Genomic DNA, 26773 nt, shown 5'->3' on the forward strand with positions numbered 1-26773 from the left:
CCTGAACTTCCCTGCTCCAGCGAACTGCGGGAGATGCCAAAACAGCACCCAGCTGCCCACCACAATTACCAGAAGGGCCCCAGTTCCTGGCTTCTCTGTGGCTCAGACTCTGGTCCTATCGCCTACACTTGGGAACTCAGTGCATCCTCTTTCTCCTTTCTGCTGAGGTGGTGGCTGCACTGAGTTGCCTCTGTCTCTTTAAGAGAGAAAGAGAGAGCAAGAGACGGAAATCAGGAAGTATGAGAGAGCCGAGAGCCAGGACTCAGGGCTGAGCTTGGTTTTTCCACCGCCACAGGGAGGCAGGGAAGAAACCCACTAGTCCCAGCTCCTGCAGTGGCACAGGGCATCGCAACTGGCCCTGTCTGTGGGTCCTAGGGACCCTTGGCCACCAAGTGGCTAAGAATACTGCCCATGAATGACAGCAAGCCCTGAAAGCTCTGGGGGTGCCACCCAGTCCCACAAGTCTGCATCCCCTGCAGTGGAGATGGGGTGAGTGTGCAGCGTGTGGAGGGGGCTGGGTGGAATGAGGAGGGCAGGCAAGGGGCAGCTGCAGGGCAGCTCAGCCGGGCACAGGGGTGTGGGCAGGTTGGCAGCAGTGCTCTCATATAGAGGGTTGTGTGTGGCATAGAGGTGACCCACCGTGGGCCAACCACAAGCCCTCCCTGGGCTCCGCTTACCAACACCTGAAGCCAGCCATCAGCTCCCAGCGCCTGCCCTCACCTTTCCCAGGATCTTTCTCCCTGGCCAGAGTCTCAGGAGTAGGAGATGCCGGGAAAGTGTCCCTGAACAGTTGGGGTATAGAGCTGGAAAACCCCAGCCCTGTGGGGGAAGTGATAAACAGGAAAGGGTTAAAGGGCTAGGGCTAGTGGCCTTTGATGGAGGCTGAGAAGCAGCTGCACTGAGGGGCGCCTCTCATCCGCCCTCCTCTTTCCGGTGTAGCTCTGCGCCTGGACGTGCCACAGACAGAAAACACAACACACGCTCGCCAGGAAGAGCCTTTGCCTGACTCAGGGTGGCTCAGAGTGTGGGGTAAGTGCATTCGGCCACGGCAGAGCCCTGAGGAGGGAGGGGAGGGGTGTGTGGGTCGGGGGCGGCTCACATGCTTCACCGTCCACTGCTCATTCATCCAACCACATGCTGAGGGCCACCGAGCCCTTCTATGCACCAGGTGCACGGGGTGGTGCTGGGAGGATCTGCCAAGCGTGCGGAGTTGAGCCAGATGTGCCACAACCAGAGCTCGCGGGCACAGAACCCAGGGGCACACCGCCTGTCTGGGGCTCTGCCCTTTGCACCTCACTGCCTATTACCCCAGAGTCTTCAGCTGTTCCTCGCCCCAGTATCAGAGCCCTTGGCCTTGATTTCAGCGTGCTCTGCTCCAGCCCCAGCCCCCAGCCCTGCTGGCTGGCTCCAGCCTTGGAGGGGGAAACCTGACCCCCTCTTTCATGCTGAGCTACTGGAAGCCTCTCAGTACCTCATTTACTTCTGTGTAAGATACACTCCGACTTGGCCTGAAACTAGGAGTTGACCACCAATCTCTTCAAGGGGCCTTTGGATCAATGAACTGACATTCTCAAGGATTTGCATTTTTTAAAAATTTGTTTCTTTTTTCTTGTTGATTTGCATTTTTTAAAAAGATTACACAGGCTGGGCACGGTGGCTCACCCCTGTAATCCCAGCACTTTGGGAGCCTGAGGCGGGAGGATCACAAGGTCAGGAGATCGAGACCAGCCTGGCTAACATGGTGAAACCCTGTCTCTACTAAAAATACAAAAACTGGCTGGGTGTGGTGGCACGTGCTTGTAGTCCCAGCTACTCAGGAGGCTGAGGCAGGAGAATCACTTGAACCTGGGAGGCAGAGGTTGCAGCAAGGCAAAATCACACCACTGCACTCTAGACTGAGTGACAGAGAGAGACTGTCTCAAAAAAGAAAGAAAGAAAAAAAGATTACACAAAGTAAAGGTTCACAGTGAAGGAACGTAGGATTCCAGGCATGGCAACCCTCAGTCTGAGAACCCTTATAGGTTGTTATAGGTCTCTGTAGAATGTTAGAACAAGAAGACACCTTTTCTAGTCTAGCATTATTTAAAAGTACTTAAGTGACTGGGCATGGTGGCTCACACCTGTAATCTCAGCACTTTTTTGGGGAGGCCAGTGTGGGCAGATTGCTTGAGCTCAGGAGTTCAAGATCAGCCTGGGCAACACAGCAAAAACCCATCTCATCTCTACAAAAAACACAAAAACCAGCCAGGTGTGGTGGCACATGCCTATGGTCCTAGCTACTCAGGAGGCCGAGCTGGGAGGATTGCTTGAGCCCAGGGGGTGGAGGTTGCAGTGAGCTATGATTGCACCACTGCACTCAGCCTGGGTGACATGTCAAGAGACCTTATCTCAAAAAAAAAAAAAAAGGAAGTATTTAAAGGATGGTGGCCCTTCTAATGCTTCTGTCCCCAGGTATCTCAAAAAGGCCAACCCTGGCCTTATTTTTCAGAGAGAAATTAAGTGTAACTTCTGAGGCTACACTTTCTGGTACTAATTGCTGTAGGAGAATCAGGGTTTGGAGAAAAGATGAGGACAAAGATGGGAAGCAGAGTCGTAGGGGGTTCAGCCTCTCCCAACGGCCGAGCAATGAAGTTCCCTCCCCGATACCCTGCTCTCACACACACCCGCACACCCACACCCACACCTTCCTCCCCAACACACACACACAGGGGCACACACACATGTGCACATGCACGCACACACATCCACACTCCCCCAACACACACACAGGCACACACACGTGTGCACACACTCACACCCACACCACCTTCCTCCCTAACCCCAACACACACATGCACACACCCTCACACCCACACCCACACCTTCCTCCCCCAACACACACACGCACACACACACACAGGCACTCTCACACATGCACACACACCCACACCCACACCCTCCTCCCTACCCCCAACACACACACCCATCCCTTCCTCCCTACCCCAACACACACACACGCAAACGTGCACACACACGCACACACACACACCTTCCTCATGCCCAACACACACTCTCACACACACACCCATACCTTCCTCCCTAATCCCCAACACACGCACATGCATATGCACACACAAACACACAAACACACACACATGCACACACACACACCTTCCTCATGCCCAACACACACACCCTCACACACACACCCATCCCTTCCTCCCTAATCCCCAACACATGCACATGCACACACACACATGGACATGCACACACGCACACACACACGCACACACACACGCACACACACACACGAACACACACACACAAACTGGCCCCGCTGTCGGCTCACAGCAGCAGGAAGTGGTGGGCCTGGCAGGCAGGCCCCGTGGGGGCTGGGGGAGTGGTTCCAGGCTCATGTTGCAATCCTGGAGATTTGTGGTGGTGTGAGAGATGCTGCCTGACCCGGGGCCCTTCCTCCTATACCGTTTCTGCTTTCTGGGACAATCGCAAGCCTGGATGCCAGAACTCCAGAATCCTCAGTGCTGGGGAGAGGTGACAAAGACAAGAGGTTTGTCTCTGCAGAATGACCTGCCTGGAGAGGGGCTCCAGGGGACGTGGGGAACCAGGACAGGCAGAAGGCCAGGCCCGTTAGGTGGAACAGGTGCGGCTGAGGGCTCAGTGGGGGCTCGCTTATGCTGTGTGTCCTTATGGGGAAGTTACTTAACCTCTCTGTGCTTCACACATCCCCCGCTCCCTTGCGTGTGGAATGGCCGCATGGAGCCCTTCTTAGGGTGGTCTTGGGGGATAGCTCGGTCAGGCCACCCGTGGCCACCCCACGCCCGGAATGGAATCCGGGGCCCCCAGCATGCTCTTTTTCTAGGCTGAAGGTGACCAGCCAGCCCAGGGCAGGAGATGCAGAGCACCACCAATTACCTGTGGCATACAGACGACCTGCTGGGGCAGGGGGCCACCGCCAGTGTGTACAAGGCCCGCAACAAGGTAGGGAGCAGCCCTGGCCAGGCCCTGCCCAGCCCAGACTTGGCCCCCCACACCTCGGAAACTGGCCCAGTCAGCCCCCATGGCCTCGAGGGTGCTGGGACAGGGACCTCTGGGCGTTGTGCAGCACGCTCACACCGTGGGTTTGAGCAGCGGGATGGGGAGCTGAAAATGGCTCCCTGAGAGGATGCCTCTGTCAGGCACGAGTTGGGGGAAGAGAAAGATGAAGTCACAAGACACACATCTGAGGGAGGTAACAGCAAATGGGATCTAGGAATAGCGGGGGGCGGGGGGGTAATTAAGCCTTGTTTGGATTTATCCTGTGGGAATATATGAGATGATATCCACTCTGCCTTACTTAAGAGTGGGAGCCAGACACACCAGGTTCCAATCCCTTCCCTGCTGCTGGCTTCCCCAAGGAGTCCTAGCTGCCCTTGGTGACTGTCAATAGCAATTGTAATAATAACAACAAGCCGTCCCCTGCGGGAGGTCAGGGTGCCAGACTCTCGTCACCTCCCAGTGCCGGACTGTCTACCCCTTGAGAGGGAAAGGAGGTGTGGGTGGGAGCCACCCCTATCCAACCAGGTTCATCTCTGGGGTTGGGCTGAATGAGGCCCAGGAGAGGGTGGCTGCTGCCCTGCGGGAGTGGGACTTGCCCTAATCCCTGTGCTGTCTCCCACTGCTCCCTCCCCAATGGCAGAAATCCGGGGAGCTGGTCGCTGTGAAGGTCTTCAACACCGTCAGCTACCTGCGGCCCCGCGAGGTGCAGGCGAGGGAGTTTGAGGTCCTGCGGAAGCTGAACCACCAGAACATCGTCAAGCTCTTTGCGGTGGAGGAGACGGTGGGTCTGGTGCTTGGTCGGAGGATAGTCTTGTCCTTTACCCTTACGGTCTGAGGAGTGTCAGGCCACACAATAGCAGAGACTTGGTCCCATGCTCATCAGCAGGTCAGGCAGAGCAGGCAGACTGCAGAAGGAAGCAAAGGATGCAAGGGGCTGGAGGCAGTGCACGGGAATGGAATGATGGACAGAATCAGTACCTAAGCAGAGAGGGCTTCTTGGAAGAGGTGACTGTGTATTCGGGTGTGTGGGATCACTATGAGGCCACGGAGGGGAGGCCAGGACGGAAGCTAGGACCTGGAGAATGGGGGCTTTGGGCTCCAGGCTGAGCCACTTCTTCCTGGTGAGTGGGGAGAAGTGCCGTCCTCCCGAGCCCCTCTCTGTCCCACCACAGGGGGGCAGCCGGCAGAAGGTGCTGGTGATGGAGTACTGCTCCAGTGGGAGCCTGCTGAGCGTGCTGGAGAGCCCCGAGAATGCCTTCGGGCTGCCGGAGGATGAGTTCCTGGTGGTGCTGCGCTGTGTGGGTGAGCCCCTCCCTTCCCTGCCTCCTCCCTAGACCAGCAACAGGCCTGGGACAGACGCTCATGGGCAGGACCCAGGCGTCTGACTCCTGCTAATCATTCCATTTGAAATTCCAACTTAAAAATTCAACCTAAAAAAGAACACAGTGTTCACAGCAGTGTTATTTACAATAGCCAAAAGGTGGAAATAGCCTAACTGTGTAAAAAAAAACAAAAGGTGGAAGGGACCTAAAACAGAATATTATTCAGTCTTCAGAGGAAAGAAATTCTGACACCTGCCACGACATGGATGGACCTTGATGACACTGTGCTAAGTGAAAAAAGCCAGACACAGGACAAATACTGTATGATTCCGCTCATACATTCACAGAGACATAAAGTACAGTGGTGGTTGCCGGGGGCTGGGGGCAGAGGAGAGCAGGTAGTTGTTTAATGAGCACAGTTTCAATGTTGGAGAACGAGGCCGGGTGCAGTGGCTCATGCCTGTAATCCCAGAACTTTGGGAGGCCAAGGTGGGCGGATCATTTGAAGTCGGGGTTTTGAGACCAGCCCGGCCAACGTGGTAAAACCCTGTCTCTACTAAAAAAATACAAAACTTAGCCAGGTGTGGTGGTGCATGCCTGTAGTCCTAGCTACTTGGTAAGCTGAGGCATGAGAATGGATTGAACCGGGAGGCAGAAGTTGCAGTGAGCCGAGATCACGCCACTGCACTCCAGCCTAGGTGACAGAGTGAGACTCTGTCTCAAAAAAAAAAAAAAGAAAAGAAAGTGGAGAATGAGAAAAGTTCTAAGATGGATGGTGTGATGGTCACACAGCAGCATGGCTGTGCTTAGCGCCACCGAGCTGTACACTTGACATTGGTTGAAATGGGAAATTTGGTTATGCATATTTACCACAATTAAATACGTAATAAAAAGAGGCGATACAAAGAGGAGTGACGCCCTTGGGGAGGCAGAGCCACCATCGCTCTCGGTTTCCTGGAGAATCCAGATGGCACCTCCATACCCTAGCGTCCTTGGAACGCCCTCCTCAGCCCTATGCCCATCTCTGCCCTTCTGCTTGTCCCACGGCTCTGTCAGCCCACGGGACCTCCTGTCTCTCTAAACAAAAGGACAGCCTTCCCACCAAGATGAGCCTCAGACACTAGACTGTCCCCGGCCAGAGCCAGCTAGTGGCCCCCCGTCTGTCCCCAGTGGCCGGCATGAACCACCTGCGGGAGAACGGCATCGTGCACCGTGACATCAAGCCTGGAAACATCATGCGGCTTATGGGGGAGGAGGGGCAGAGCATCTACAAGCTGACCGACTTCGGGGCTGCCCGGGAGCTGGACGATGATGAGAAGTTCGTCTCGGTCTATGGGACTGAGGAGTACCTGGTGGGTGAGCTGCTGGGGACCCGCTGCCCCACGCTGAGGGCCTCCCCTTGCCTTGTGAACCCCTCAGAGCCCCCATGTGAGGGCCTGGCCACCTCCTGCTTCAGACAGGGTTATGTCTCCCCCCTGTGCCCCAACCAGAAGAACGCGTTCTGTTCTCCACGATGGAAAAGGTGAGGCTGCAGCCTGGCCAGGCTGCCCGGCCTTGTGCAGTTAACTCCTTGCCGGACACGGGAGGATGGGGCGTGCGGGTCTCCACCTTCCCCAGGGCACAGGGTGGGCGTTCTGGGTAGGGTGAACGCAACACCCGTTTTTAAGATGACAAAGGAGAAGGATTTGAACAGTTCTGTTTTCACCTGCAGGTGGTGGAAGGAGGTGTGACGGGTCTCGGGCCCTCGCCAGCCCTCCTCCTCCATGACGGCGCTCTGGTTCTCTCTGGCAGCACCCAGACATGTATGAGCGGGCGGTGCTTCGGAAGCCCCAGCAAAAAGCGTTCGGGGTGACTGTGGATCTCTGGAGCATTGGCGTGACCCTGTACCACGCAGCCACCGGCAGCCTGCCCTTCATCCCCTTTGGTGGGCCGCGTCGGAACAAGGAGATGATGTACGTCGGCCGCGGGGCAGGGAAGTGGGGGGGATTGGCGGTCACCTGGCCCTTCCCCACCGTTCCCTGCTGTGTCCACGGCCCTCCTCTGGTCCACCCCCACCCAGGCTCTTTGTAGATCTTTTTTTTGTTAATTGGATCAAACAAGCAGCTGAGCTCTGCCCAGGCTGATGGGAGTCTGCCGACACTCCCCGTCTCAGCTCAGTGCTTTGCTGTAGCCCTCTGCTCACTTACTGCTCTCCTCTTCTCAACTGAGGCTCGAAGAGCGACTTGCCCAAGGTGGCAGAGCCTGCCGGGGTAAAGGTGGCCGCTTCCTGTTCCCAGGTCCAAGGTCTCTCCACGGTTTCCTGCTGTCTGACAGGGAAGTAGCAAGTGGCTGGAGGCAGTAGTGGCTCCCTCTGAGCGCACCGCCCAGAGCAGAGGAGGTGTCAGCTGGCATAGCAGGAACGTTGCTGCACCCCCATGCAGCCCAGGGGTCCCGCTGGCCTGCGAAAGGGGAAGGAGACCAGTGTGGACGGGGGCTGTCAGGGAAGGCTGGCCTCGGAGGGAGAGAACGAGGAGGAGAGGACGCTGGGTCCACACACAGCTCGGGCAAAGGTGTGGAGGCTGGCCAGGCTGGGGGAAGTGTAGCGGGGAGAGGCAGTGGACAGGGCACAGGTGTCTCCACCTGAAGCAAAGGGCTCTGGGATGAACGCTGAGGCAAGGTGCTGTCATAGCTGAGAGCCAGGTGGCTCGCACTCCATCTCTCAGGCTACCTTAGGGCGGCTGCGTGACCTGAACCTGTGCTCCCAGCCCTTACTGCTAGTGTGTCATGCCCGGCAGCGTGATGGCTGGGAATCCCGCTGACCCAGTCTTGCTCCCCCAGGTACCGGATCACCACAGAGAAGCCAGCTGGGGCCATTGCTGGTACTCAGAGGCGGGAGAACGGTCCCCTGGAGTGGAGCTACACCCTTCCCATCACCTGCCAGCTGTCACTGTGAGTGGGACCCTACTGGGTTGGTGATGCTGGAGTCTTGGCTGGGTATCACTTCTCTCTGCTGAGTCAGGACTTCTGAGGCCTGTTCCAGCCGGTTCCGGGCATGCCGTGGGCTTGGGTACAGCACCTTCCCATCTGGATGCTGGAACGAGTTCTTCCAGCTCTTCCCCAACCCACCTTGCCCCACCGCCTTGGCCCTAGCTCTTCAGGACATTCTCTTAGAATGCCCCTATTGCCTGCTTATGGAGGACAAGTCTGGGCCCGACCCCTGACAGTCTCCATGTCCTGGGAGGGCAGGGGGCTGCAGAGCCAGCTGGTGCCCATCCTGGCCAACATCCTGGAGGTGGAGCAGGCCAAGTGCTGGGGCTTCGACCAGTTCTTTGCGGAGACCAGTGACATCCTGCAGCGAGTTGTCGTCCATGTCTTCTCCCTGTCCCAGGCAGTCCTGCACCACATCTACATCCACACCCACAACACGTAAGCAGGGGCGAGGGAGGGAAGCAGTGAGAACCTTCTCTTCCCAAGCAGCGGTGCATGTCCAAAGCAGCGTCTCCCAACGTACGTTCTGAGGCGTGCACACGTAGGAACACTTCTGGGTCCAAACTAGTCTGGAAAAAGACTAGTTCTACAAAGTTAAAGCTAAACAGGGTTTCTTGCACGTACTTCAGAGAGTCAGTACCTTCTCTAATGCTAATATGCATTACACATCTGAGAAGTGTGTGCGTGGTGTATGTTGGCCATACATTTCCTAAGTGTACTGCTCATAGAACCCCTGATTCCTAAAGAATTTTATGGAACTAGGTAAATTTTAGTGGCGGTGTGACAGGAAGAGGCGCAGAGCCAGAGGCTGGGTATTGGGACTCCTGGGTTCCACTCTGTCTCCATCCACTATAAGATGAGAGTTCACAACCTCTTCCCTTGGTCTCTCCACCCTTAATGAGTGAGAAAACCACTCCCATCCCTCCAGCTGCAAAACAGAGCCCTGTCTATGGGCAACACTTAGCTGGGGCTTAGGCTACCCTGGCCCCTCGTCCTGCCTGCTGACACCCCCTGCTCTCTGCCCCCACCACCGCTGTGTCTAGGATAGCCACTTTCCAGGAGGCCGTGCATAAGCAGACCAGCGTGGCCCCCCGGCACCAGGAGTACCTCTTTGAGGGTCACCTCTGTGTCCTCGAGCCCAGCATCTCAGCACAGCACATCGCCCACACAACAGCAAGCAGCCCTCTGACCCTCTTCAGCACAGCCATCCCCAAGGGGCTGGCCTTCAGGGACCGTGAGTAGAGCCGCCTGGGCTGGATCTTCCTCCTCCCAGCACTTTCCTCCGAGAAACAGGGGTTTGCAATCCAGGGCATGGGTTAATTTTCCCTGTGGGTGTTTCTTTGGGGCTACAGGGAGCAGGAGGCAGATGTAAGTTCTAATTAATTCTGCACATGCCTCTGAGATGCCACGTGACGTGGGCTGGTCGCTTGACCTCCCTGGGCTTCCCAGCATCCTCAGAGCTGTGGAAAGAACTCCAGTGGAAACAGGGAGATCTGGATTTAATACAGTTTTCGTAATCTCTGATTTGTGGGGAAGCCTTAGGCAGTTTGTGTTGTAAGAAGCCCAAGTCTGAGCTCCTGGAAAGAAGGGAAGGGGGTCAGGGGTCCAGAGCTTTGACTTTTCCCTAAATTCTCATAAAAGTGTCATTTCTTCTCATTTGAAGAATGTCAATTTTATCCTCCTTCTCTGAGGCTAGGAAGAGGTATTAACCTCAAAACCTGTGGGCAAGAGGGTGGTTTAGTCCCCTTTTCAGCCCGTGGACTTGAGGATGTAGTTCTCAAAGTGGCCACAAGGTGGCAGTGAGGGATCACAACCTTAAGTGTGGTCGATGCTTGCAAGGTGGGGGCTCAGGGTGAGTTGCGAAGCCTGAGGTGGGAGATGGGCAGTGAGGGGTGAGTGTGAGCTGGAAATAATGAACGACGGGCTCTGATTCCACCCAGCACCATAGAGGCAGGTCCCTCAGACAGGGTCTTTGTTTGCAGCTGCTCTGGACGTTCCCAAGTTCGTCCCCAAAGTGGACCTGCAGGCGGATTACAACACGGCCAAGGTGAGGGGCAGCCCCCAGGTGGCAGGGAGGAGCGTGGCCCAGGGGCAGGAGGTGTGGGACCTGGCCCTGTGCACCTCTGTTTTAGGGCGTGTTGGGCGCCGGCTACCAGGCCCTGCGGCTGGCGCGGGCCCTCCTGGATGGGCAGGAGCTGATGTTGCAGGGGCTGCACCGGGTCTTGTGAGTACCGTGAGGGCCAGGCACAGAGCGGGAGGTGGGCAGGAGGGGGTGGCCGGCAGGAGGGGAGGCGGGCACCCTGGGACTCTGTCTGCATGCACAGTGCTCTGAGTCCCCTGATCAAAGCAGCTCTGACTCAGTCTCCGCTTGGACAGGGAGGTGCTCCAGGCCACATGCAGGCGGACTCTGGAGGTGGCGAGGACATCCCTCCTCTTCCTTAGCAGCAGCCTGGGCACTGAGAGGTGGGTGTCTGGCCCGGGCCAGCCGGGTCCTCTCAACGCTGCTCTGTCTGCTCCTTACTCTCAATACTTCCAGCAATGCACCTCTCCTCCCCAACCCAGAGCTCCTGCCTTCCCTGCCCTACTAGAACACAGGGCACTCCCACCCTATCCCTTCTCCCCACTCACCAAATAACAGCAATGGCTCCCCTCAAACCCGGTCCCTCACCTGCAGGAGAGGGGGCCCCTGGGGGCACGGACTCTCCAGGTCCCAAGGTGGCTGCCCCTCCCAGGAAGGGGCTTGTATCCTGCCAAGTCCTTCCCTGAATGATTTAGAATAATCGCCCTATGCCAGGTGCCAGCAGAACTCAAAGGGAAGGCCTCGCACCCATGCACCGTCCCTGCATGTAACCGGGAATGGAGATGCAGTACTCTCCCGCCCCATCTCCTGCTTCCTCTGAGTCTTCAACCCGCCCTTGCCTTCCTTGGGTTCCCTGCCCCAATCCTTGGAACCCCACTCTCTCCACTCCAGGCATATTAGGGAGGATGGGTTGGAAAAGGAGAGAGAGTGGGGAGGAGGAAGCCAAGTGGAAGCATCTGGAGATGGGCAATGTGGGAAGACTTCATTGGCCAGAGCATGGCTGAGAAGTGGGCATAGCACCCCAAATCCTGGAAGGCATAAGGCCATGGTACGGCTGAGGTGGGTGAGGGGTGGAAGTTGTGCAGCCTAGAGATGCCACTGGTGGCAGGAGTCTTTGGGAACAGAGGATCAGAGCCTGCCCATATGCCTGAAGGCCCCCATCCTCCCGCCATCCCCCAGCCTTTGTCCTCAGGGAGTTCCAGGGAGTTTCCCAGCCGTGCGTTGACTCATGCAGCCCCATGTGCCTCCTGCTTGGCAGCAGCAACGCAGATGATAGGGCAGCTTGGAGGTGGAGGAGCAGGGAGGGGGAAACGGAGCGTCTCCAGATGACAGAGATGGAGTCTCCATCCAGGCTGAGCTCCCATCAAATGGTGACAGAGAGCGGGGTGCAGTTAGCAGAACTGCAGGTGACTCACCTTTGAGCAGGGCTCTGTCCAGGCCACAGAGGGGGTTCCAGGGTAGATGTGGCATCGTGTCATACAGAGAGGCTCATGCTTCCTCTGGAGCAGCTAGCCCTTCCTGGACATGTGAGGGCCGACGGGATTGTTGGGGAAGGGGAGACTAGAGATGGATAGAGGCAATCACGGAGGCCTTCCTGAAAGATGAGGTTTTAAGGCCAGAAGGAAGGAGACTACCTCAGGCAGGAAGGTCTGTGCAGAGACAGAGATTAGGGCTCTGTTCATGGGGGAAGGAGAGGGTGCTGGGGAGGCTTACTGAAACCACAGTCATGATGGCAGATATCCCAGAGCGAAGTCAGAGGGGACAGAGGTGGGGGTAAGGAGGGGAGGGAAGAATGCATAGAGGCCCTGGAGGGGTCCAGCTAGAGGCAGGTTGGACCCCAATAAAACAAACAATAGGGAGGCATTGTGGACTCTTGATCTGGACAGATGTGTTTGAGAAAGCTTTCTGGGTGTCTGTCTGCCCACTTGCCCAGGATGGACATGTGGCATGCTGGCCTGGGTCTGGCGTCCTGGCATCCTGGCGTTTGCTGGCTGCTGTTCCCCTGTTCTGGCTCTGCAGCCTCCTCCAAAGTGGCCTCCATGGTGTGTCTGGAGAGCACGGGTCAGACAAGTGGCTGCTTTGAAGCCTATTTCAGCCTCCTATCAAGGAGGAGGATGAGAAGCAAAAAGCGTTGCGAGCAGGCGAGCAGAGGGCATGCGCAGCCTCTTCTCTTCCTCTGGGTGTGACTCCAGCCTGTTGTTACCTTCCCCTACCTGGGTCTCTGTGTCTTCATTTTCAAAACCAGAGGGTTGGATGATCTCGGAGGCCTCCCAGCTCCCACATGTTGCAATCCCATTCTTGCCTGGACATCCTCAGACCTGTAGATTCTCCCAAGGTCTGAAGACACTAGCTCTGCCCCCAGTGGGACCAGGTATTTCCATGATCCGAATGTCACACTGGAGGAGGCCAGCACCTTTGCCCCACCTGGCGACTCGCCTCTGCCCCAGTGTGCTCCTCCTGCCTCAGGCTCCCCAGGGCAGCTCCCTTGGCAGAGCAACTTCTGCCTTTGTCCCAAAGCTCCCTGGTCCTCCTTGGCAGCTGCTGCCATCTGGAGGCACTGCTCAGGCAGCCAGGACTGGCGTCGGGGATCCTAGGGCTTTCCCTAGCCCCACCGCCAGGCAAGACTTGCTTTCCAGGCAAGACCTTCTCTCTGAGGTCCCTTTTGATCCCTGTGAACACCTTATTAGGTCGCAGGAAGGAAATTTGTCTCCTTGTTTTATAGATGAAGAGCCTAAAGGACTAATCCAGGATCATGCAGATAGCAAGTGTGGCTGCCAGTGCTAGGACTTGACCCAGGTCTCTTGACTCCCTGTGGAGATGGGCTGGGTCAGCCTCACCCTCTTCTGCTGTCAAATATCCCATGCCAGCTGGGCGCGGTGGCTCACGCCTGCAATCCCAGCACTTTGGGAGGCTGAGGTGGACAGATCACGAGGTCAAGAGATCGAGACCATCCTAAATTGGTGAAACCCCATCTCTACTAAAAAAATACAAAGACCAGCCAGGCATAGTGACACACGCCTATAGTCCCAGCTGCTCAGGAGGCTGAAGCAGGAGAATCACTTGAACCCGAGAGACGGAGGTTGCAGTAAGCTGAGTTTGTTTATGCCATTGCACTCCAGCCTGGTGACAGAGCAAGACTCCATCTCAAAAAAAAAAAAAAAATCCCAAGCCTTGAAATCCGTTTGCGCACTCAGTAACACCTTCAGCGTCCGTGCACTGCGGAACTACTGTGTGCTGAGCAAGTGGCCGGGCAGCGGAGATGCAGGAGGAGCAAGGCGCCGGCACCCCGTCTTCAAGGAGCCTGCAGTTCATTCCTGATACTCTCCTCGCTCGGCTCCTCTTTCCCCCCCTGCTCCTCCGTTCCCAAGCCAAAACACACAGGATGCTTGTAAAGCATCGTGATTGTTGCTAAAAAAAGTGTATGCTAATGGTAGAAAGTTAGAAAACAGATTAGCACAAATAAGAAAATTAAAATCCCGTATCCTACTACCCAGAGACAGGTTTCACACCTCAGGAGTACACATCCTTCTACGTACTTTTCTACTATGAGTAAACAACAACCAGCATAAAATTGTAGTGTGCCTGCTGTTTCTAACCTGTTTTGGGATCACGTCCACCGTCCCACCTTCCGGACTCATCTAGAGCTTCCCCTTGAAGTCGTTTGTCTCGTCCTTCTTTAGCAGCATTTCCTGTAAACTGGGAGGTTTGAAAAATTTTTTAGTATTTCATTTTCTTTCTTTTCTTTTTATTCAAAACAGGGTCTCTATGTTGACCAGACTGGTCTTGAACCCTGACCTCAAGTGATCCTCCCACCTTGGCCTTCCAAAGTGCCGGGATTACAGGCGTGAGCCACTGTGCCAGGCTTAAACTGGGAGTACACAGGCTAGATGGATTCCAGCCAAATGTTTTTTGCGAGAATACATTCCAGATGATGCCGGGTACTATATGTTGACATAACCATCGGCTGGTGGCGGCCTGAGTCCTCTAGTGTAGTTGTATTTTCCCTGTAGAAGAAAGAAGCAGAGTGCTGTGGCCTTGTCACCGTGCAAATGGCCACCCCTTTGTCATTCATCATTGCTAGTAACGCTGTGCCCTAAGGAACAGTTTCAGTGGGCCACAGGATGTCAATGCTCTCACCTCTGACACATCGTTGCCTAGTAGTCTACCAAAGATATCTTTTCCCTCATCAGAAAGCTGTTGGTTATCAAGAAATACAGTTTCTACTGGACAGAATTCTTTCCCTTTAGTTACAAATTTTCCTGGTAAGGAGATCATTAATAGTAGCCTTGCATCACGGACCCCTGAATTTTCATAGACTCCAGATGTTACAATCTGCCTCAACCTTTATTCTTTGCAATGCTCAACCATGTCACAATTTTGGGTGAGTGGGGCCCTCTTCAGGATGGTGGCTCTGTCCCAAACACAAAACTCCCCAGAGACCTGGAGAGCCAGCAAGGCTGTCCTGCAGATGCTGTGCCCAGCAGGTGCCCACAGAGCTCGCTGCCTCCCACCTTGGCTGTTCCTAAGCCCCCAAATGTGGCTTTTCTCCTTGCTTCTCTCAAGGTTCAACAGCATGGCTGGAACACCTGAGATCCAGGAACTAAAGGCCGCCACAGAACTGAGGTCCAGGCTGCGGACTGTGAGTGAGGCTGGAGGGCAAGGTGGGGCCTGTGGTCCAGCCAGCCTGCCCATCGTGCCCAGGCTGAAGACTCCATTGGGGTCTGCTTTTTTGCCCCACAGCTAGCTGAGGTCCTCTCCAGATGCTCCCAAAATATCATGGAGACCCAGGAGAGCCTGAGCAGCCTGCGCCGGGAGCTGGTGAAGAGCCGGGATCAGGTACATGAGGAAAGAAGGTCTGTGGGATTTTCCTTCTTTGTGTGGTGGGAGTGGGGGAGCGTGCAGCTTGAAAGGTCCAGTAGCCTTTAGCCTTTATAGACATCAGCTGGCATTCTCCTTTCTCTTGGCAAGAGTGCAAGGGCATGGGGGCATGGAGGGAGATCCTGCAATGAACCTCCCCGCCACCGCCACTGCCCCAGACACCAGCCAGGAGAAAAAGATCTGGGGTCCTGCCCCCATCTGGGAGTTTGAGGAACGCCTTGGGAATCATAGCAGGTGCAACAATTCTGAATGACAGAAGAGTTTAGCTCCCTTTCCCTGTGTCGGTCCCTTGGGTAGGTCCTTTCATGTACAGCCTCTCGTTGAATCCTGAAAACAATAATAGTGCTACGATAACGCCCTTTTATAAAATCAGCTGTTTTTATTTTATTCTTTGAGACGGAGGCTCGCTGTCGCCCAGGCTGGAGTGCAGTGGCGTGATCTCGGCTCAGTGCCATCTCTGCCTCCCGGGTTCAAGCAATTCTGTGCCTCAACCTCCCGAGTAGCTGGAATTACAGGTGTGCACCACCACACCTGGGTAATTCTTTTTCTTTTTTTTTTTTTTAGTAGAGACGGGGTTTCACCATGTTGACCAGGCTGGTCTTGAACTCCTGACCTTGTGATCTGCCCGCCTCAGCCTCCCAAAGTGCTGGGATTACAGGCATGAGCCACCACACCCGCCTGCTAAAGCCCTTTTTATAGAAGAGGAAGCCGAGTCAGTGAGGTTCACTTATGCGAGTCACAGCCAGTAAAAGACAAATGACAGAGATGGCTTCAGGTCGGTCTGTCCACCTCCAAAGCTGATGTTCTTGGCCTACGCCAGTCAGGGATTCACAACCTTCAAAGCGCCACTCTCCCTTTTAACAGACACAGAAAGCCCCACCCACCCCCAGCTGACCGTGTGGAGCCGCTGCCTCCCTTGCCACCTCTGACCAGGGAGAGCGTGGTGCCCAGAGCGGACCTCCTCCCATTCTCTTTGGTGCCTGCTATAATCTGGGCCTATCTGCAACCATCATCCCTTCCCTCAGTTCTAAATTCAAACGGCTCTGAACACCACAGGAGTTTTTCTTAACTGTTTTGGCCATAAAACCTGACCTAAACGGAATGAGGCTTTTTGTAGACTTTATCCCACTTAGGGTGAATGTTCTTGTGGTTCTTTGGAGACGGGAATGTGTTTGATTAGAAGCTGATGCCCTGCTCGGGGCGTTCCACAATACACTGTGTGGGTACCAGATTGCCTTTCTGATATCAGAAGACAATTCTGAATTTGGAGCACATTTGGCCCCAAGCCTTTTGGATGAAGGCTGCGGATCCGAGGCCCCGTCCCTTTGGATCAAGGCTGAGGATCCCAGGCCCCGTCCTTTTGGATGAAGGCTGAGGATCCCAGGCCCCGTCCTTTTGGATGAAGGCTGAGGATCCCAGACCCCGTCCTTTTGGATGAAGGCTGAGGATCCCAGGCCCCGTCCCTTTGGATGAAGGCTGAGGATCCCAGGCCCCGTCCTTTTGGATGAAGGCTGCGGATCCGAGACCCTGTCCTTTGGGATGAAGGCTGCGGACCCCAGGCCCCGTCCTTTGGGATGAAGGCTGAGGATCCCAGGCCCCGTCCTTTTGGATGAAGGCTGCAGATCCGAGGCCCCGTCCTTTGGGATGAAGGCTGCGGATCCGAGGCCCCGTCCCCTTGGATGAAGGCTGCGGATCTGAGGCCCCGTCCTTTGGGATGAAGGCAGTGGATCTGAGGCCCCATCCCAGCTACCTTGTCTTCCACCCGCATGTTCCTGGTGGGGCAGGCTCCTTCAGCTGGCAGAGCCCTGGAACAAGCTTGTGGTCTGTTCAGAGTCCAGCTCCAGAAATAGCAGAGATGGGGTCACTTGGAGGTGCTGCAGGGAGGAAGTGGAGCTACATAGGCCTGCGGGTGAGGAAGAACTTTCCCCACACACCACACTCCTGACTTCTCAAACAAAGTGTTTATATCCAGCCTGAAAAGGAGAAGGAAGAAATAATAATGACCTTCCACCCCAGACGGAGAAGGTCCTTGGGAGATCATCTCCCCTGTTCCCCTGCCTCCAGGCAGGACCAAGCCTGTTGATTCATTCTTATTTTCAACAAGGATTATTGATTCATTATTTATGTTAAGTTTCTGCTGTGTGCCAGGCATTGGGTAAACCAAGAAGCTATGCTCTTCTGCTTTTTCCAGATGACCAGAGAGAGATTTCAGCTCGTCTCCATCCCCAGCTGTCACGGCCAGACACGCTCTTAGGTTTCAGGGGCCTAGGCTCCTTCCCAGGGCCTAGTGTCACAGCTTCTCGTGTAGGAAAGGCCGTGTGCTTGTTGCCTGTCCTGCTTGGCTTCCTGTCTCTCTTATCTCTTCTTAACTCATGCCGTGAGTGCATGTGTGTGGGAGAGAGGAAGAGTAAGCCATGAGAATGGGAGATGGCCGGCTGACGGCAAGGAGGTCTCAAATAAACCTGGAGACAGAACAGTCGCCTCCACTCCCAGATTGATGCCCCACAGTTGTGGCAGCGAGGCTCCTCCTGCAGGGAGGCAGCTCCTCCCCTATTCCACTGCCACCCCTCCCCTCCCTCCTTCTTTGCCCTGTGCTGTTAGATTCTTCTGACACCTGCTCTCTGTCCCCTGCCCACAGCATCCAGCAGATTCAGTGCTGTTTGGACAAGATGAACCTCATCTACAAACAGTTCAAGAAGTCTAGGATGAGGCCAGGTGAGCCCAGGAGGGCAGGATGCCCCACTCTCTCCTCTGTCTCCCTTCTTTCTTCCTTTTCCCGCTAAGTGGATGGTTCTGCTCTGCTGGTCCGGGGCAGGGCCTGTGTCTGCCTGCAGGCCAGTGGGGGACGTGAAACCTTTACACACCTGCCTGGTGCCCCGTGAGAGGCTTGGATCGCATGTGTGGGGGATGCAGCAGGCTGGGGCCTGGGCGCTCTAGAAGAGGTTGCCCTGGAAAGAGATCCCTCACGTTGGTAGCGCACTTTAAAGTATAGAGTGTCCCTAACCATGGTGTCCTTGGGAAAAGCGGGGAATCAGCAGAAGTGCCATTTTGAGTCACCGGGCCAGGGATTTTGGCTGCATGACCCCTTCATTCTCACAAGGACACTGTGGCAGGGGCTCGGGGGTGAGAAGCTGCTTCGCCAAAGTGACTGCCATTGTAGGGTAGTGCAGGGTGGAACCCAGGGAGGGCCGGTGAGGGGACTGGAGCGGTTGACTCTCAGGTTGAAGAACAAACCCCCCTCTCCCCTCCCAGGCCCCAAGCATTTCCTAATCCGTAGACCGAAGGTCATGGGCTTGATTGCCAAATTCTCTTCTCTCCTTGGGATTATCTAAAAACCACTGTCCACTAGAAATAGAATGCCAGCCACACAGGTAATTCTAAGTCTTCTAGCAGCCAATTTTTAAAAAGTAGAAGGAAACAAGTGGAACTAATTTAAATGTGTTATTCAACCCAGTATATCCAGTGTCATTTTGGCATGTAATCAACATAAACAAAATCACTAAGGAAATACTTTGTGTTCTTTCTGTGTGGTGTCTTCAAAATCCCATGTGTATATATACACATAAATACATCAGTTATTTCCTTAGCGATCTGTTCATAATGATTACATGCTAATATATATATTTGACACAGGGCCTTTCTCTGTCGCCCAGGCTGGAATACAATGGCATGATCACTACTGCTCACCGTTACCTCAACCTCCTGGGCTCAAGCCACCCTCCCACCTCAGCCTCCTGACTAGCTGGGACTACAGGATGCTTTCCCATTGCTTTCTTTTATTTTTTACTTTATTTATGTTTTTTAGACAGAATCTCACTCTTGTCACCCAGGCTGGAGTACAATGGCATGATCCTGGCTCACCGCAACCTCTGCCTCCAGGGTTCAAGCGATTCTCCAACCTCAGCCTCCTAGGTAGCTGGGATTACAGGCATGCCCCACCTTGCCTGGCTAATTTTGTATTTGTAGTAGAGATGGGGTTTCTCCATGTTGGTCAGGCTGGTCTTGAACTCCTAACCTCAGGTGATCCGCCTGCCTCAGCCTCCCAAAGCGCTGGGATTACAGGCGTGAGCCGCCTCAGCCAACCTGCTTTATTGTTCTGTATCTCTTTTTGGCAAAAATTTAGTTTCCCAATAGAGATGTGTTATAAACGTATGTGTGTGTGATCATATATACATATACATGTGTACATGAGGCTGGCTGTAGTGGCTCATGCCTGTAATCCCAGCACTTTGGAAAGCTGAAGCTGGAGGATCACTTGGGCCCAGGAATTCAAGACCAGCCTGGGCAACATAGCAATACCCTGTCTCTACAAAAAATAAACAAAACTAGCTGGACATGGGCACACGACTGTAGTCCCTTAGGAGGCTGAGGTGTGAGGATCACCTGAGCCTGGGAGCTGGGAGTTTGAGGCTGCAGTGAGCTGAGATGGCACCACGGCAGGACTCCAGCCGGGGCAACAGAGCCAGACCCTGTCTCGAACAACAACGACAACAATGACACCTCTAGGCATCGTTACCCGCCCATTTTACAGATGAGAAAACCAAGACACAGGGTTAAGTAGCCCAAGTAATCTAGGTCCAACTGCTCCTAACCGTCCCATTTTACAGCCTCAAAGGAGTTTTCCTATTGGCCTTTCAGAGTCCTTTATTAAAATCAAAAATGAACTCCTAACTGTTAAAACCCTGTGTATTGAAAGATGCCATCTTTTAAAATGCCTAGTGGTCTTCAGGGCACTGCCTTGCTTGAGCCTCACGGGACTCCCAGGTGGCACCCGTGACGGTTGAGGAGACAGGCTGAGCCAGGTGAAATCACTCGCCTAGCGCCACCTGCCAACAGGAGGAAGGGTCGAGGTTTGTCCCAGGCCTCTCGGACTGCACACATGCTCTCAGCTGGCCGGGTACAGGGCCCAGGAGGGGGCTTTTGCCATTAGGGGAGTGGGATGGGGAGGCTCACAAAGTGAACCAGCATCATTTCATCTTGGGGCTGCTGCCACGCTGGAGGCCCATTCCTGCAAAGACCAGGAGGGGGCAGCATCTCTCCAGTACATAAGCCTTAGGGCCCTTCAGGACGCGGCCAAGGCCGTGAAAACAGCATTTTTGGCTAAAGCAGCTGGGCAGAGGGGGTAGGTAAAAGGTGGCGGCCTGGTTTCTCTACTCGTTGCAGGCAGAGACCGTGAATATTCAGGGATGGGATCACCCACCTGCAGGCATCAGTCACTCTGGGAGGGTGCTGGATAAGGGGTGACTGACCGAGCTTCCTTCCAAGCCCCCTAAGCATCCCCCACCTCCCCACCCTGGCCCTGCACTGCGGGCTGCCTTCCCTGGGGGCCCTCATGCAATTTCCCCACAGCTTCTTGAGGTCCGGGCCTTGTCCTAATCATCAACTTGGGTGCTGGCTTTCCTCTTCTGCCCTTCCTGGCTCCGCTGGGCCGTGAGTTCCCCTGAAGCAGCCTGGGCTGTCCGTCTTTGTAACTCTCTCTAGGCCCTTGCAGCACTGTGTTTCAGTGACGGATTGAATAGGTGACATCCGTCCTGTCTGTTTCCTCAGGGCTCAGCTACAACGAGGAGCAGATTCACAAGCTGGATAAGTGAGTGGCCTGTCTGCCGGCAGGCGGGTGGGCAGGAGGGTGGGTGCCCGCAGGGCAGAGCGATCCTCAAGGCCAGAGGACAGGTGGTGAAGGGCCCTGAGCTCAGGCTGCAGCTGAGCAGAGCTGGGGCTAACAGGTTATCTGGGGCAGGGGAGGGAGTGTGCATAGCTTAGTCGGAGGGAGGCTTCTCAGATGCAATCTTGATGTAACTGGATTTACTTCTGGTATGCACGAGGCTGTTTGCAGGGTTTTTTCCTCTAATTGTACTGATTGACCACTTACCACTTCCTGTTTCCGACCTCTGCCTGAACATTCCCCGAGCCTCCCCCTGCTCCTCTGTCTCCCATGCTTCCCGGACACTCTCACGTCCAGGAGGCCCTCCCTGATTTAATGGTTATCTGGGAACTCACTCCCCCAGTACGCTGATCTCTCTACACACACACACACACACACACACACACACACACACACACACACCCCTACCTTCTTTCCATGGCTGCCTCACCTTCCTCCCGTTTCCTGAGGACTAAGCTTGAGCACGTGTGTGTTTTTTGAGGACCCGCTGTGCGTCTCCCATGTGTCCCTGTTGATGTGGGCTTTGCTGCCCACCTCGGCTTTCACAATCCAAGTGTGTGACCATCCTTCCTCCTTTCCCAGAGACATAGCCCTGTTGCGGACGCAGGGCTGGGCACTTATGACAAGGTGGTGATGGAGACCGAGGGATGGTGGGCTTGTGCACAGGTGGTTCTGGCGGCGCATCTGTACCTTGGTCCCTGTTGTTCTAGGGTGAATTTCAGTCATTTAGCCAAAAGGCTCCTGCAGGTGTTCCAGGAGGAGGGCGTGCAGAAGTATCAAGCGTCCCTAGTCACTCATGGCAAGAGGATGAGGTAACAGCCCCTCCTGAGCTCATGGAGCCCAGGGCCTGGCCTGGCACTTTGAAGTTTCAGAGGACTCATGGCTTTGTGGGACCCTAAGGGAGAGGGAGGAGTGAGTGAATGGGTGTGAGCAGATGAGTGGTCTTGTGTCCCTGGGTGGACCAGGCAGTTGGCTGGGAGATTTCTATACCTTAGCTTTAATCCCACAAAACGCGCCCTATGCAGGAGATATCATCACCCTATTTCCTAGATGAGGAAACTGAGGCTCTGAGAACAGGCCTCTCCCGCACTATTAACACAGCTAGTAAGCGGCAGACCCAAGATTCATATGTGGTTCTGTCTTTCTCTACAATCTGGATTCTTTCCACCATCCACCTAGTTGTGTTGAGAAATCTCTTTAGGAGAACACAAGCCCCCCAGGCTAAGGACAGTGGCAGTGACCCTTACATAGAACCCTCTGTCACACTGTCCCCTTCAGGAGTTTTGGGTTCTGCCTTCTTAGATCAGGTCCACCCTCCGTGATTTGCCTGTGTGAACATCCACCCCACCTGAGAAGAGAGGACAGTTTCCCATGTGCTGCCACGTTCGGAGGCCTGTAGGACCTCAGCTTGTTATGGGGCTGAGACCTGGCACTCACCCGCCCTCATATGAGAACACTGATGCCTGCCTCTCTTACTCCAACCCACCACAAGTCCTGGTGTCGTTGCTCTGGAGTGGGCTTGGAGATTGGGGTTTTACGGCTCTTCCAGGTGATCCTCATGTGTGGCCAGGGCTGAGTACCAACCCCTGGTTGAACAGCTCTGGGCCTTGGGGAAAATGTTCCTGCTCCTTCCCTCCACTTAGAGACAGAAGAGAGTTCACACTGGAAATGAGAGCATGGGCAGTTCCCCACACGGAGAGCCCTGGTGTGGGCTGCCTCTCTACAGCCTGACTGGTGCCATGCTCACCAGAGCTGGTGTGTGTCACCCAGCCCCAGCCACACGCACGACGTTGGTGCTCCCCACTGTGGCTCTCAAGGGCCCCTCCTGGCCTCAGGCAGACGTGTGTACCTGCATTGTTGCAGTGCGGTGGGCAAGCGTGGAGGGCACAGCTGGCAGGGCAGAGGCAGCGAGGGAGGCAAATACCCAGGACCCACCTGTGTCCGTGTGTGGACCCGACGTCCTAGGCGAGCCCTGGGGAGTGGGCTGAGTCCTGCTGTGATTCTAAGTCTCTGTCTGCTCTCTAGGGTGGTGCACGAGACCAGGAACCACGTGCGCCTGGTCGGCTGTTCTGTGGCCGCCTGTAACACAGAAGCCCAGGGGGTCCAGGAGAGTCTCAGCAAGGTGGGCGTGGCGGAATTCCGGGTGCTCTGGGGATGCAGGCTGGGGCGCTTGTTACCCATGTCTTCCCCTCCTCAGCACTCCCCTATCCAGCCACACAAAAGGTGGCTACTACTTGCTGACCAAAACACGGCTTCCCTGCAGATCCTGGAAGAACTATCTCACCAGCTCCTTCAGGACCGAGCGAAGGGGACTCTGGCCTCCTCACCTCCCATATCTCCTCATCCCAGCCCTACACCAAAGGACCTGCTTCTCCAGTAAGTGCTGGGGAGAAAGTGGGTATCTGTGTGGAAGGGGGTTTCGGGGAGCATGCTGAGGTTAGAGCCTGAGGAGTTTTGCCTCATGCCAGGCCTAGGAGGCAAGAATAAAGAGACCGGCCGGGTGTGGTGGCTCACACCTGTAATCCCAGCACTTTGGGAGGCCAAGGTGGGTGGATTAGCTTGAGGCCAGAAGTTTGAGACCAACCTGGCAAACATGATGAAACCCATCTCTACAACAAATAAAAAAAATTAGCAGGATATGGTGGCGTGCGCCTATAATCTCAGCTACTCGGGAGGCTGAGGCACGAGAATCGCTTGAACCCGAGAGGCAGAGGTTGCAGTGAGCCAAGATGGCACTACTGCACTCCAGCCTGCGCGAGGGAGCAAGACTCCGTCCCAAATAAACAAACAAACAAGAATGAAGAGGCTGCTTCGGTGGGGCTGCAGAGGAGGGTGGGCCTCCCAGGAAAGGGGTCCAGGCAGGGCGACCTCCAGCCTCAGCCGCTTCCCCTGCCTCTGCCTTGGCAGCATGCAAGAGCTCTGCGAGGGGATGAAGCTGCTGGCGTCTGATCTCCTGGACAACAACCGTATCATCGAACGGTAAGGAGCTTTCACCTTGCACGCGGCAGCGCTGGGTCTTCAAGCTCCCCTTACCTGGGGGCGGAGAGTCCCCAAGCCTGCCCTTGCTGTGTGATGGCGCATGTCCATTTTCCGAGCAGCCCTGTTGAAGCGTAGGCCTTGTCCACAAGTGAGCTGACATCCTCAGGAGGTGTAGGGTTCACTTCGAGGTTTTAAAGTGTGAGACCCCATGCTGTCGGGGAGCCGGGGGCCTTGGAGGCATGGGGTTTGTGCCTGTGTCCAGCTCCGTACTCCATATGGACTCTGTGTCCAAGCTGCCCCAGACCGTCTCCTTGAACCACAGCCATCATCAGGGTCGGTGCTGTTTTCATCCCCACGTCCTACCCCAGGAAGCCACGGCACACACAGCTTGAGTAGGATGCCCAAGGCCGGTGTTTCTCTGGCCTTGCGGGGCTCCCGTCCCTCCTGCCAATGCTCATGGGCCAGCCCCAGCTGCAGGCTCATCTCCTGGTTCGACTCCCCTCCTTGGGGTACTGAGGGGTTGTGAGAGGTTGGTGTGGGAACACAGCAGGGCTCAGACTCTGGGATTTTGAATACCAGTAAAAGTTATAGAAGAAAATTGGAGGCCGGGTACGGTGGCCCACACCTGTAATCCCAGCACTTTAGGAGGCCGAGGTGAGTGGATCATGAGGTCAGGAGTTCGAGACCAGCCTGACCAACATGGTGAAATGCCGTCTCTACTAAAAATACAAAATTAGCTGGGTGTGGTGGTGTGTGCCTGTAATCCCAGCTACTCGGGAGGCTCAGGCAGGAGAATCGCTTGAACCCAGGAGGCAGATGTTGATCGCTCCACTGCACTCCAGCCTGGGTGACAGAGTGAGACTCCATCTCAAAAAAAAAAAAAAAAGAAAAGAAAGAAAAAGAAAACTGGAAAACCACGGAGTTACTAGCTGCTCACATAACCAAGTAGGCACATTTGAAGTGAAAAAAAAGCCCTGCCATCTAGTAACCCCGCTTTTTAAAGCGCATTTTACCACCCAAGAGATAATCTCAGGATAAAGAAAGGTCCTTGCTTGCCCTGAAGGCCAGCAGCCCTGTTTACAGACCTGTACACACGTGCACGCATCTCCCACTGCCCCTGTCATCCTCATGTCTGTCATTTTCCTATCTGGGAACCAAGGGCAAGGTAGAGTCAGCAGAGATCCCTACAGGATTTCAATCCTGACTCTGCGTCTTACCCACCGCATGACCCTGGGAGATGTGTTCCCTCCCCTGTGGACAGGAGTAATGATTTCTACCTCATGCTGTTGACATAGGGATTGAATAAAATGAGATACGCAAGGTGCTTGTGGGTAGCGGGGTGTGGAGGGAAGGACTCACTAAATGTTACTTCTTCCCCAGGGGCCACTCTAATCTGAGACACTAGCAGTGGGGCCAGGCGGTAGAGAAACCAGGAGCAGAGTTTGTGGTCTGTCCCCAGAGTCTCAGAGGGTCCTTGGGTAAGGGAGGCAGCTCCTCCCTGTCCTGTTCCAGCAAGAGAACTCATCCTCTTAAACACCCATAAAGAAGACTTTTGACAGCTTCTTGGAAAGATTTTCCAAAACAGCCCTCTTGGTCAGGAAGTTCTAATTTTAGTGCCAACATAAATTGTTCCTGCTGTGATATGTAATCTATTTACAGATAGCTCAAAACTTTATCTTAGTGAATTTTCACTTTCTCATTCAAAGCTGTAGCCAAAGAGCCAAATGAACCAATTGAAACTCCTTTCCCCTCCTCCTAAACCTTGGCTGGACATTGGAATCACCAGGGGACCTTTTAAAAGTACAGACGCCTGGGTCTTGCCCCAGAGACTCTGTGTGCAGCTTGAGGTTAGGATTTTTATAAGCTTTCCAAGTGATTCTAATCTCTAGTCAGAGGTGAGAGCCAGTGGGTTCTTGGCAGGGAACGAGGGTGCTACAAGGGGAGAGCTGAGGACTTGAATGGCTCAGTGCTCTTGAAAGCTAATTGTGCTGGGCCCTGGAGTGCGGTCTGCAGGCTTCTCCAGCAGGTGGGCACTGCTAGCCTGTACCTTTTTCTTGTAGGCTAAGTAGAGTCCCAGCAGCTCCTGATGTCTGAGCTCCATGGGGCGTGGGAGGCATCCTGAAGCATTAGAATGACTTGAACACTGCTCTCCGGCACCGTGAGACCAACCCAGGGCAAGATCCTGTCCCATCACATCAGCCTACCTCCCTCCTGGCTGCTGGCCGGGATGTCGCCAGCATTACCTTCCATTGCCTTTCTCCCTGGGAAGTGGCACAGCTGAGATTGGGCACCAGGCCACCTCTGTTAGGACCCACAGGAGAGCGTGGTAGCCACTGCCTGGGCTGACCTTTCCATCTTATCCAGGCGCAGGTACTGCTCCTCCGTGCCCCTGGCTGGGCCATGGGGAGAAGAGGCTCCCACACGCCCTCCCACTCCCTCTGGTTTGTAGAGCTTCACTCTCTAGCCAGCAGGAGAGGAGGCCTCCTGGGGATTCCCCAGGGTACTAGGCCAGGTGACCTCATCACAACCTTCCTTCCTCTTCAAGCGTTTCATGTTGAACACAGCAGTCTCTGCTCTCCTGTGATTTCCGAGGGTCACCCTTCGCAGCCCCAGGCAACATAGAGCCTCCTGTTCTTTCTAGCCTTGGTCTGACGGAGCCTGAAGTTGAGAAAATGGGTGGCCAGGGCCAGTGCCGGTGCCATGGGGCCCCCCTTTCCCTCTCCCTCACTCCCTGAGGCTCTGGCTGGTCCTGGGACATGCAGCCAGCTGGTGGCAACAGGCCTGTGAGGCCAGGCAGATCCAAGACCTGCACCTTCAAGAAGTGAATAAATGTGGCCTTCGTTTCTGTTT

The 26773-nt window shown here is 55.0% G+C and overlaps 1 protein-coding gene across 3 annotated transcripts; it reads left to right on the forward strand.

Moving 5' to 3' along the window:
• Positions 1-230: 230 nt before the first annotated feature.
• On the forward strand, positions 231-26773 carry IKBKE (inhibitor of nuclear factor kappa B kinase subunit epsilon). 3 transcript variants are annotated; one of them, XM_012459299.2, is made up of 22 exons: positions 231-489; positions 940-1029; positions 3860-3978; positions 4676-4816; positions 5208-5337; positions 6528-6709; positions 7149-7309; positions 8175-8285; positions 8583-8762; positions 9368-9558; positions 10307-10371; positions 10457-10548; positions 10701-10787; positions 14968-15043; positions 15145-15257; positions 17921-17997; positions 20830-20869; positions 21655-21756; positions 22970-23066; positions 23208-23320; positions 23852-23923; positions 25984-26773. In XM_012459299.2, exons 3-22 carry the CDS (start codon positions 3892-3894, stop codon positions 26015-26017), a joined length of 2151 nt encoding a protein of 716 aa, XP_012314722.1. In that variant the 5' UTR covers positions 231-489; positions 940-1029; positions 3860-3891; the 3' UTR covers positions 26018-26773. The 3 variants fall into 3 exon arrangements, with proteins under 3 accessions (XP_012314722.1, XP_064216376.1, XP_012314723.1); XM_064360306.1 differs by lacking the exons at positions 231-489; positions 940-1029 and adding an exon at positions 3330-3547; XM_012459300.3 differs by lacking the exons at positions 231-489; positions 940-1029; positions 3860-3978 and having other exon boundaries at positions 4732-5040.

This window comes from Aotus nancymaae, unplaced genomic scaffold, assembly GCF_030222135.1.
Source record: "Aotus nancymaae isolate 86718 unplaced genomic scaffold, 86718_ANA_hifiasm-v0.15.2.pri h1tg000039l, whole genome shotgun sequence".
Lineage (NCBI taxonomy): Eukaryota > Metazoa > Chordata > Mammalia > Primates > Aotidae > Aotus > Aotus nancymaae.

Excerpts from the sequence above, each read along its gene's own strand:
- IKBKE (XM_012459299.2), top strand. The coding sequence starts at position 3,892 with ATGCAGAGCACCACCAATTACCTGTGGCATACAGACGACCTGCTGGGG. Across the intron at positions 4,817-5,207 it reads TCTTTGCGGTGGAGGAGACG|GGGGGCAGCCGGCAGAAGGT; the intron begins GTGGGTCTGGTG and ends GTCCCACCACAG. Across the intron at positions 20,870-21,654 it reads CAGATTCACAAGCTGGATAA|GGTGAATTTCAGTCATTTAG; the intron begins GTGAGTGGCCTG and ends CTGTTGTTCTAG.